Consider the following 12,226-nt stretch of genomic DNA (forward strand, 5'->3'; position numbering starts at 1 on the left):
AGAGGAAGCAGTGGCAATGGCTGGTGACACGCTCATGCACCTCACATAGTGGCAAGGTCCCCATCTTAGAGCCCCCTGTGGTACAGGATTCTCCTAGAGACCAGGCCTGGGAACCACAATACTTCCACAACCACTATACTTCCCTTTGTAAGGCCTTACAAAGTGAAGTATAGTGCCTTCCCTCTGTGCCTAAGGGCACAATATAATTAAAGTTACAGTGTCAAGAGACAAGCTGGTAGAGTCAACTAAGTGCTTAGTGCCACGTTCTAAAAATGACTTTTGAAATGTTGGGACAGGTAGGAATAGACCATGTCGCTGGCTAAGGAGAAGACGCAGTCCTTCTACAGGTGTTTGGGGTTCTGGAGTGTAGTGTGGCCTCCAGCCTGAAGGTGTCATCAACCCATACTGAAGCTGAGTCTAAGGTAAATTACTATGGCTTGAAATACTCCTCTATGGCCTCTAGGGGTAACGTGCTAACAGCAGTACAAATTAATATTAAATTTGTACCCAGTAGTTCCTTACCTGAACACTTGACTCCAGAGTCAGATGAGTATAAATGAGAATGTTGCAGAATGGTATAAGGACAGTTCAGTAGGTCACTCTCAGTCCCAGTACATTGGAAGTAAGTCAGTCCACTGTACGGAGGGCCTTGTCCATATTTGCCATTGACGGATACTTCAGTTGGTGTGCCACAGCCAAGTTGCCTGCACACTACCTGTGCATCACTTATATCCCACATTCCTGAGCAAACTGTACCCCAAGCATTGCCATAGAAAATCTCTAAACGTCCCTCGCATGGGTTTGGCCCAACAAGACGAACAGTTGCTTCTGCAACAAAAATAACATGTTTTTATAATGTAAATTTAGGTAGCCAATAAAGTTTTCTGAAAGTTTGTTATAAATCATGAGATTTAAAATGTCATCCTACTTACGTATGCCTTGGGATCAATGAGGAAGGCAAAATTAAGGTGGTTTATCGTGGTTCACTGGGCGTTAAATCGCTCCTGATGGTTTCAGAAGCTACTTTCAACTATCCTGGACCTGTTCTTTTGCCAAAAAAACAAGCCCTTTCTTCAAAGTTTTGCCACAAATTAATTTTGCATCACCCCGCTTATCCCTACGAGCATAGAATCCAACTGTCCCTCATATAGAACCATGTCGGTTGCCTCCCTTTCCTCCTCAGATGTCCCTCATTTTGGTCTGATGTGTTTCACAAATTTATGTCGTTTATGACATTTTAATAAAGTTGTGTGATTGGTGGGACCAAGGCATTGGCACTGTTTCTCCCAGCACACAGCAGCGACCGTGTGATCATCGCAGCCTATCAGTCTGAATGAACCCTAAAACCTTTCATCCAACCGACAAATGTCTGAATGTATCACTGACAGGCACTAATGAAAAATCGCACTTGCTTGATTTTGATTGCACGTCCCACTCTACAAAAGAGTACAGGGGTCCTTTTGATTCAAAAATACAACAATCACTTTATTAAAAAAGCAAATATTCTGCACCCATTTTTTGTAATCCCCCTACCCAACGGCAGCTGTATAAATATCCCTATTAGATTATAACACTTATAACACAGATAGCACACAAATTCTGAGCTTACCAAGAATCTACATATTGCACATAAACCTCTCACTATAAATTATTACCAAACAAAACATTTTGTATGACATTAATTTTAGGCAAGGGTTTTTATGTATTTCATTTATTGGATAGATAGATGATAGATTTTTGTAAATTTGCATGAAACAGATTTTAGGTTAAAGCTTACCAAGAGCATGGAAGAGAGCCCAAAATGCAAAAGTAACTTTAAATATGCACATCTTGGTTTCATACGGAACTGTGATTTTTGTTCCCTCTTCGTAGTATTAGTGCAGCTCTCTTTTTCTTCCTATTGTCACATTTAAGTTTAATACCTGGAATATTGAAATTATGTAAAACAACATTTTATACAAATATGTAGTTTATTACAGCAGTATTGTAGAAATACAATCTGTTAAAGGCACCATATACAAAGAAAGGAATAGAGAGAGTAGGAACAAATGGGATACCTATCACTATATTTGTATCTGAGGACCCCCACCTCCTTATTTGCCCTTATCCAGTATATTTACAGATTCTGGTGGGAAAAAATTACTATTAGACTCTAGACCAGATTTTTTCAACCCTATTAAAACAGAGGAACCCTTAAAATAAAGTTCTAGCTTCAGGGAACTCCTGCTAAAAATGACTTTACCTACAACTGACTGTAGATTAGTAATATGGTCAAGGATAGGAATGCTGCTTACGCTTGTGGTCCATAAGAATAATTCCCATCTTACAGATAGCTAAAAAGATAATTGGTTTCAGTGGCTCTGATTTTGAAATTGCTAGTTACCTGGCTGTCATTCTGTTACTTACCAGAAACAAGTATATAGATAAGTCGTTCTGATATTTTTTGACACTCATTTACAGCAGTCTTGTTTGGGATCTTTGACTGAAACGTAGTAAAGGCCAAGCATCTAGTTATTTTCAGAAGGAGGCCTTTATTGGCAGTCCCCATACTTGCGCATACTTCTCTTTATATCTGACCACTGTTTTAGACTTGTCCTTAATTTTTTTATTGTTTTAGTGCTGTGCTGCCTGGTACTATGCCCAACCATGACAGGCAGTGACACAGTTGCTGCCATCCACTAAAATGCCTTGGTTCCCCCTGTTCTTTTCTCTAGAGCCTATTATGGCTGGGAGGGCAACCCAAACGTAAGCTGCCAAGGAGTCTGTCAGGAAACAGTGTATATAAAGTATTATGCTTGAAACAAAAATACCGCTTATACAGTATATAAACTAAACTTGCTTTTTATTTATTTTTTGTTACAAATAGATTAACAAGGACTGCATATGTTAAGAACATTTCAACTATAGATGAGAACAGGTAACCACCCCCCTTTCCCTCATAATAATGTAGAAGCTTCCTGCCAATATGCATTTTCAGTTATTGACAATGCTGACCCAGAAGCATATATTCCTAATACAAAGTGCTTTTTTGTGTACATTAGTGTTTTCCTGGTGCCTCTGCCCCCTGTGGTAGTCATAAACTAAATAGCATACATCCATGTCCCTAAAAACCCCAACTGGGCTCCCATAAGGGATGATATCAATCAAGGTAACAATTCCATCGTAGAACAGCTCCTATTCCCTTCCCATGCATGGAGCAGAATGACCCCTGCCCTTGAGGCAGTTCCTCTTTTAACAGTTTGCCCCTGTAAAGGGTGGGACTTCCCAATATGCCGAGAAAACCTGGCCAAGCAGTTTAACCCTTGCTTCTCAGGACTTACCAACTCTGCAGTTCAAAAAAAAAAAAAAAAAACCTGCAGTTAACCCACATTGCAATAATTGCAATAAAGTAATTTAACCAACACATATTAATTTAGAAACAAAACACTTACTATAACATAATAATACTTTACTTTAGAAGCACCTGCGTACATACTGGTTGGAAGGTTTTTACTCAATGAGATCAGCATCTGTAGCTCAGTGTAAAATTTTGGCATGTCTTGGGTGCTGGGATGAATAAGCTATGTCACCCTGGGTTGGCCAATCAAAATGGCTGGAGCGGAAGAAGACCGTGCAAAGTTATCTTTAGTGATGAGGTAGCTTGTCGATTTCTCGTGGCTGGAGGGGAAGTTTCAGAGAACGGTTCTTAGATGGATTGGCACACCTGCAAATGCCCAACAAAATCGAAGATTGCTATATAGAAATTTGCCAATGGCACATAGAAACAAGCAGCTGCCAGGATTCATGTGCCAGTGCGCAAGCGCATGCACCAAAGCGCACAAATACGTGACAGATTCTGGCGCACAGTGGACTATTTAAAGCCAGCAGTATGAGCCATTAGTTGCTGGATGATCTTCAGCTTCCCCCGTGTGCTCCTGTGTCCCTGTTCTTGCTATTACTGGATTTCCTGTTACCGACCCGGCTTGCCTTATACCTGTCCTGTCTCCATTGCCAGCTTTGACCCTTGGCTTGTTCCAGTAACCCCTCTTCTGCCTGCTGATCCGTGCTTGACCCCTGGCTTGCTTATCTGACTCCGCTACTGCCTAATTACCAGTGAATGACCCTGGCTGACTCCTGACCCTGCTTGCTGCTTACTCTTGGCTGACCATCCGTGCATGACTTCTGGCCTGGCTCCTGACTCTGCTCCTGACTCTCCCTGATGCCAAGTCTCACCTGGTACTCCTGAGGGACTCCTACCCAGCAGTGCATCCTGCTCCAGCGGACATCTCTTCATCACCTCAGCCTGTTGCAGCTGGCAACCCCTGCTTCTCTGAGCAAACTACTCCCTGGTACCACCTTCAGGGGCGCTCTGCACTTAGCCGCAAGGGAAGCCCTCTCAGCACATCGGCCTCAGACCAGGTACATAACAGGAAGGGAATGCAGTGGACTTTACATCTGTTTGGTGTTACTGCCTAAGGACTGTGATGGGGAGCCACAATATGTGTAGACGGCCATGGCCTTTGCAGCTTAAAGTGGTTCTAAACCCTTAAGGTTTTTCACCTTAACGCATTCCAGGAATTAAAGTGAAAAACCTTCTGTGCTGCAGAATCTCCCACCAGCCCCCCCAACCCCCTTTGGCTTTACAGTACTAACAAGTACAAAATGCGTTAAAAAAAGGGGTTTAGTTGCACTGATTTGCAAATGCATGCGTAAGTGTAAGATTCTGGTACCTTTGGTACCCTTATTTACCATTTTCTTTTCAACATTGCGTCCCACCTTTCTAGTTAGGTGGAACGCATACACCTTTAAGACGGATGACGTCATCGCTGAGCGCCGCTGAGCGGCTATTTCAATCGCCGGCGTTCTCTCTCACGTTGTTCATTCAATGTGTGCCTACATGCTTACAAGCCTTGTCTTGCTGTCGGAACCTCCAGCTATTTGCCTTTACCTGGAACAGACCGGAACCTCGCTACTGATCCCGTATCTCGCTACCGGATCACTCCCTCACTACTGGACCCCTCTACTTACTAAACCTTACTAGTGATAAGTACCCCACAGGGGAATCCTCCATAACTAACTTACACTATCATCTTCTGCACATTAAGGACTGTTACTATCTATGCATACTAATTCTACCATCTGCACTGTTACATAGATTGCTAGCTCTTGAGTCTACTACCATCTATCCTTGCACTGGGTTAGTCTATCCTGTATATGTCATCTGCTGTCCTTACCACCTGTTACAATACATGATTACTAACCTATCTGCATTGTACCTATTACCATCTACTACTCTCCTGAACATTACTATCAAGTGCTTACCATTACTGTCACTGCTCACACCTGTCCCTTCAGCACATCACCTCCATACTATCATATACACCCTATCACTCCAGGAACATCTTATTGAGTGTGTGTATATCTGTATGCTGAAGCAGACAGGCCCACAGTGATGAGTCTGGAGAGTTGGATCTGGTATTCCAACACATCTCTACATGACTACTGAGTGGAGATTCTGCAGCTGCAAATCCAGCTTACAATAAAAATGCAGGAGCGTTACAGATTGAACGAACCTTAAAAAAATGGATTCAGCAGAATTACCCACTCAAGTGACACAATTAACACAACAAGTAAATGCATTAATACTTGCTCTTACTAAAGTAAAAGAAGACAATCAGACTCTGAGACAGCAGGTAACCCGTCTTTCCCAGCTTACTGCTGCTCAGCCCCCTGAACCCAAAATAAACCCTCCTCTAGTGTTTACAGGTGATCGGAAAAAATTTTGTGAATTCAAAAACGCATGTCAATTGCTTTTTTTGCTAAAACCTCGTACTTACACTACTGATCGAATTAAAGTCTGTACCGTCATTTCATACTTAACGGGTGATCCACGGGCCTGGGCAGACTCTCTCTTTGAGAAAAATGATCAGCTTCTCAACTCCTATCCTTTATTCCTAGCGGAACTCGCTAGTTTATATGATGACCCCAATAGGCAGAGTACTGCTGATATCCAAGTGAGGGCTTTAAAACAAGGAAGGAGACCTGTAGAAGACTTTGTAGCAGAGTTCAAAAGATGGACCCTTGATTCAGGGTGGAATGATACATCTCTGCAAACTCAGTTCAGACTCGGGTTGTCAGAAGCCGTTAAAGACGAGCTCGCCCGAGCGGATTTACCTGGCACTTTGGATGCCTTAATACAACTCAGTATCAACATTGACAGGCGACTGCGAGAAAGAAAGGCTGAGAAAATGGGAATGCCATTGTCTAGTCCTTCTCGGATTTCGGCCGTTGACCCTACTCCTATGGAGGTAGGAACCATACGCCCACCTTTATCAACTACTGAACGAGCCAGGAGAAGATCCAGTAATCTCTGCATGTACTGCGCATCCCCGGATCATTCGATAAGCGTCTGTCCCCTTGTCCGCAAAAAGAGGGTGAGTGTTCACATGTCTTGCTAGGGGGATTAACGACTTCCTTTTCTAAACCCTATCTCTTTGTTCATTTAACATTACAGTGGGACCAGACTAGGATTACCACCAAGGCTATGATCGACACAGGATCTTGTGGGAACTATATCGATACACGTTTTGTTACCTTAAATAAAATACCTATTATTTCAAAACCTAAACCTGTTTCTGTTAGTTTCATTAACGGTATCCCGCTATCTTCTGGTCCAATCACCAATCAGACACAAGCACTCCTTGTCACTGCTAACGAGTCTCATATGGAGACCACCTCCTTTGATATACTATCTTCACCCCATTTTCCCATTATTTTGGGACTCCCCTGGTTACACACACATCAACCAATCATAGATTGGAAAAGACGGACTTTAACTTTCCCTTCTCACTATTGTGAGATTACGTGTAACCTCCCATCTTATGGAAAGATCCTGTCTGTGGTGTCAGATGAGATTGCACCACTATGCTATCAGGATCTGTCCGAAGTATTCCTTGAGAAAAATGCTCAAGTGTTGCCTCCCCATAGGGATTATGATTGCACTATCGATCTACTCCCTAACAGCAAATTGCCTTTCGGTCATGTTTATCCTCTTTCACAGGATGAACTCTCTCATCTCAAGGAATACTTGGATGAGAATTTGACAAAAGGGTTCATCAGACCCTCTACTTCTTCCACAGCTGCAGGACTTTTCTTTGTCCGCAATAAGGATTTAAGTCTTAGGCCTATTATCGATTATAGGCAATTAAATACCATTACAATAAAGGATCGCTATCCTTTACCGCTCATCCCTGAACTCATTGAACAAGTGCGTGGGGCTACTTACATCTCTAAATTGGACCTAAAAGGGGCGTACAACCTAATCCGAATCCGTGACGGAGATGAGTGGAAAACAGCATTCAGAACCAGATACGGATTATTCGAATATCTTGTGATGCCATTCGGGTTGTGTAATGCTCCCGCAGCTTTTCAAAGGTTCATAAACGACATCTTTAGAGACTTACTTGATGTCTGTGTTGTGGTATATCTGGACGATATACTTATCTATTCTCGATCTCTGTCTGAACATATAAAACATGTAAGACTTGTGTTATCCAGATTACTCGCACACAATCTATACGTGAAATTAAAAAAATGCCTATTTTATAAAGAAGAAATATTATTCCTAGGATGCATCATATCCAAAACCGGAATCAAGATGGATATGAGCAAGATATCCTGTATTCTGGATTGGCCTATACCAACAACTCGTAAGGCATTACAGCGATTCCTTGGATTTTCAAACTTCTATAGGAAGTTCATTAAGAACTTCTCTGCTATTGTGAGACCTCTCACACAACTTACAAGTATAAAGAAACCACAGGGCCGGTCCGAGGCGGGTGCACGGGGTGCATCGCACCCAGGCGCAGCGAGCTGAGGCAGAGGAGGGGCGCCGAAGCTCCAGTGACAGTGCCGGTGTTCTAAAATTTAATACACAGCTGACAGAGAGGAGGCAGCAGGACTGGTTGCTTAGCTGGGAGGAGGCGGGATGGAGAGAAGACATTCTCGGGTCTGAGAGGAGGCGGGACGGATTGCTTAGTTGGGAGGAGACGGGACAGAGGTAGAGAAAAAATGTAATCAGCAAGCTCTGCATTATTACAATTATGCTCGACCTCCGTCCCGCCTCCTCCCAGCTAAGCAGTTCGTCCCGCCTCCGCCCCGCCTCCTCTCAGACCGAGGATGTCTTCTCTCCATCCTGCCTCCTCCCAGCTAAGCACTTCGTCCCGCCTCCGCCCCGCCTCCTCTCAGACCTGAGGATGTCTTCTCTGCATACCGCCTCCTCCCAGCTAAGAACTTCGTCCCGCCTCCGCCCCGCCTCCTCTTCGTCCTGTCTCCTCTCAGCTAAGTAATCAGCAGTCCCGCCTCCTGTCCTCTCTGTCAGCAGTGATGTAATGGCGCCGGCGGGGCGCCATTTTTAAATCTAAAGTAAACTGCAGTGGCCCAGCAGTGGCGCGTGCCTCTCATCACGGCCAGGTAAGACCCCTCCACAGCTTCTGACCACCTCCCCCTGTAGCATGCCCGCAGCCTCAGACGTCTCCCCCCCCTGTACCATGTCCGCAGCCTCAGATATCTCCCCCCTGTTCCATGTCCGCAGCCTCAGATATCTCCCCCCTGTACCATGTCTGCAGCCTCAGACGTCTCCCCCCCCCTGTACCATGTCCGCAGCCTCAGACGTCTCCCCCCCCCTGTACCATGTCCGCAGCCTCAGACGTCTCCCCCTGTACCATGCCTGCAGCCTCAGACGTCTCCCCCTGTACCATGTCCGCAGCCTCAGATGTCTCCCCCCCCCTGTACCATGTCCGCAGCCTCAGACGTCTCCCCCTGTACCATGCCTGCAGCCTCAGACGTCTCCCCCTGTACCATGTCCGCAGCCTCAGACGTCTCCCCCCCCCGTACCATGTCCGCAGCCTCAGACATCTCCCCCCTGTACAATGTCTGCAGCCTCAGACATCTCCCCCACTGTACCATGCCCGCAGCCTCAGACATCTCCCCCCTGTACCATGCCCGCAGCCTCAGACATCTCCCCCCTGTACCATGCCCGCAGCCTCAGACATCTCCCCCCCTGTACCATGTCCGCAGCCTCAGACATCTCCCCCCTGCACCATGCCCGCAGCCTCAGACATCTCCCCCCCTGTACCATGTCCGCAGCCTCAGACATCTCCCCCCTGCACCATGCCCGCAGCCTCAGACATCTCCCCCCTGTACCATGTCCGCAGCCTCAGACATCTCCCCCCTGTACCATGTCCGCAGCCTCAGACATCTCCCCCCCTGTACCATGCCCGCAGCCTCAGACATCTACCCCCCCCGTACCATGTCCGCAGCCTCAGATATCTCCCCCCTGTACCATGTCCGCAGCCTCAGACATCTACCCCCCCCCTGTACCATGTCCGCAGCCTCAGATATCTCCCCCCTGTTCCATGTCCACAGCCTCAGACATATCCCCCCTGTACCATGCCCACAGCCTCAGACATCTCCCCCCTGTACCATGCCCGCAGCCTCAGACATCTCCCCCCTGTACCATGTCTGCAGCCTCAGACATCTCCCCCATGTACCATGTCCCCAGCCTCAGACATCTCCCCCCCTGTACCATGCCCGCAGCCTCAGACATCTCCCCCACTGTACCATGTCCGCAGCCTCAGACATCTCCCCCCCCCCCCGTACCATGTCCGCAGCCTCAGACATCTCCCCCCCCCCTGTACCATGTCCGCAGCCTCAGACATCTCCCCCCTGTACCATGTCCACAGCCTCAGACATCTCCCCCCTGTACCATGTCCACAGCCTCAGACATCTCCCCCCTGTACCATGCCCGCAGCCTCAGACATCTCCCCCCTGTACCATGCCCGCAGCCTCAGGCATCTCCCCCCCCCCCTGTACCATGCCCGCAGCCTCAGACATCTCCCCCCTGTACCATGCCCGCAGCCTCAGACATCTCCCCCCTGTACCATGTCCGCAGCCTCAGACATCTCCCCCCTGTTCCATGTCCGCAGCCTCAGACATCTCCCCCCTGTACCATGCCTGCAGCCTCAGACATCTCCCCCCTGTACCATGCCTGCAGCCTCAGACATCTCCCCCCTGTACCATGTCCACAGCCTCTAACAATCTCCCCCCTGTACCATGTCCACAGCCTCTAACCATCTCCCCATGTACCATGTCCACAGCCTCTAACCATCTCCCCCTGTACCATGTCCACAGCCTCTAACCATCTCCCGCTGTACCATGCCCGCAGCCTCAGACATCTCCCCCCTGTACCATGTCCGCAGCCTCAGACATCTCACCCCTGTACCATGCCTGCAGCCTCAGACATCTCACCCCTGTACCATGTCTGCAGCCTCAGACATCTCCCCCCTGTACCATGCCCGCAGCCTCAGACATCTCCCCCACTGTACCATGTCCGCAGCCTCAGACATCTCCCCCCCCCCCCCGTACCATGTCCGAAGCCTCAGACATCTCCCCCCTGTACCATGTCTGCAGCCTCTAACCATCTCCCCCCTGTACCATGTCCACAGCCTCTAACAATCTCCCCCCTGTACCATGTCCACAGCCTCTAACCATCTCACCCCTGTACCATGTCCACAGCCTCTAACCATCTCCCCCTGTACCATGCCCATTTGGTGGGCACTGATAAGGCTGCATTTGGTGGGCACTGGTAGGCTGCATTTGGTTGGCACTGGTAGGCTGCATTTGGTGGGCACTGGTAGGCTGCATTTGGTGGGCACTGATCAGTCTGCATTGATGCATTGATCTCTTGTATCAAGTCTGCAGTCTCTTACCATCTCCTGTTTGGGGGCTCTGTCTAACAGACTCTCTAACAGATGCCCTCTCTGTGTCCATTAGATAGACCCCCCTCCAGTTCCCATTAGAGTACTCTGCTTCTCTTACTGTAATTTGTTTATTGTTAAGAGATCGTGGGAGTGTCCCGCGGTAAGGAAGACGTCTTAGGGGAGCATCTCTGTGTTTGAGCCATTGCCATAGAAACATTTGTAAAGGGGAGGAGTTAGTAAGATGACTACGCCCACGTGGGGGCGCCAGAAAAATTTCTGCACCCAGGCGCCTGTGACCCTAGGATCGGCCCTGAGAAACCATTCAAATGGTCAGAAGAAGCAAATGGAGCTTTCCGCTTGTTAAAATCAAGCTTTACTTCTGCTCCCATACTACGCCATCCAGACCCATCCCTCCAATATATTCTGGAGGTAGATGCGTCAAATATGGCAGTAGGAGCAGTTCTCTCCCAACGACCAACAAATACTTCACCACTCCACCCAGTTGCTTTCTTCTCAAAATCACTAAGCAGCCCAGAGGTGAATTACCCAGTGGGTGAAAAGGAGTTGCTTGCCATAAAACTGGCACTGGAGAATTGGCGACATCTACTTGAAGGTACCCAATTACCAATACTCATATATACAGATCATAAAAACCTTCAATACCTCCAGACTAACAAAACTCTTTCCCACCGGCAGGTACGATGGTCATTATTCTTCCTAAGATTCAACTTCCTAGTGACCTACACGCCTGCAGACAAAAATAAAAAAGCGGATGCGCTATCACGATTAACCGAAGATAACTGCGCCGAAATCCCTTCTATTCCTATAATACCCTATGAACGTATTATTGGTGTTGTTCGTTCCCTGAAGGAAGAGATTTTGCACAGTATAGGATTGGATTCACCTCCACCACAACTAAGTACTGATGCAGAAGGCTTCCTCTATTACCACGACAAACTCTACATACCCCCTACTATGCGCACCAAGATCTTGGAATTATCACATGATGTGCCCATGGCAGGACATATGGGTATGATGAAAACCCTTAATTTGCTTACCAGGCAGTTTTGGTGGCCTGATATGAAGACGTCTGTACAAAAATTTGTTTCTTCATGTGACATCTGTGCAAGGTCCAAAATTGACACTACAAAACCATCTGGTCTACTCTGCAGTCTACCAATACCCCAGGTCCCATGGGAAGTTGTGTCCTTAGACTTTATAGTAGAACTACCACCTTCCAAAGGATTTAATACCATTCTAGTGTCAGTGGACCATCTGACAAAGATGGCACATTTCATTGCTATTCGCAGACTACCTTCATCTAAACAAACAGCGGAACTACTAATGAAACATGTGTTCAAGTTACATGGAATTCCAAAGACTCTTTTATCCGACCGTGGTTCACAGTTCATCTCCAAATTTTGGCAAGCTCTATGTCAAATACTACGGATTGAGTGAAAGCTCACTTCTCCCTACCACCCTCAGAC

At 47.0% G+C, this 12,226-nt stretch overlaps 1 protein-coding gene across 1 annotated transcript in view; it reads right to left on the minus strand.

Annotated features, from left to right (window-relative positions):
• LOC309568449 (galectin-3-binding protein B-like) overlaps positions 1-1,829 on the minus strand; it is a gene marked incomplete at both ends in the record, with an annotated part of 41,451 nt that extends 39,622 nt beyond the window's left edge. Inside the window, 2 exons of the mRNA XM_082274119.1 lie at positions 523-828; positions 1,778-1,829. Coding sequence (XP_082130245.1) covers positions 523-828; positions 1,778-1,829 — 358 coding nt within the window. The remainder of the gene's footprint in view (positions 1-522; positions 829-1,777) is intronic.
• Between the last annotated feature and the right edge of the window lie 10,397 nt (positions 1,830-12,226).

This window comes from Pelophylax lessonae (assembly GCF_965119305.1).
Source record: "Pelophylax lessonae genome assembly, chromosome: 12".
Classification (NCBI taxonomy): domain Eukaryota; kingdom Metazoa; phylum Chordata; class Amphibia; order Anura; family Ranidae; genus Pelophylax; species Pelophylax lessonae.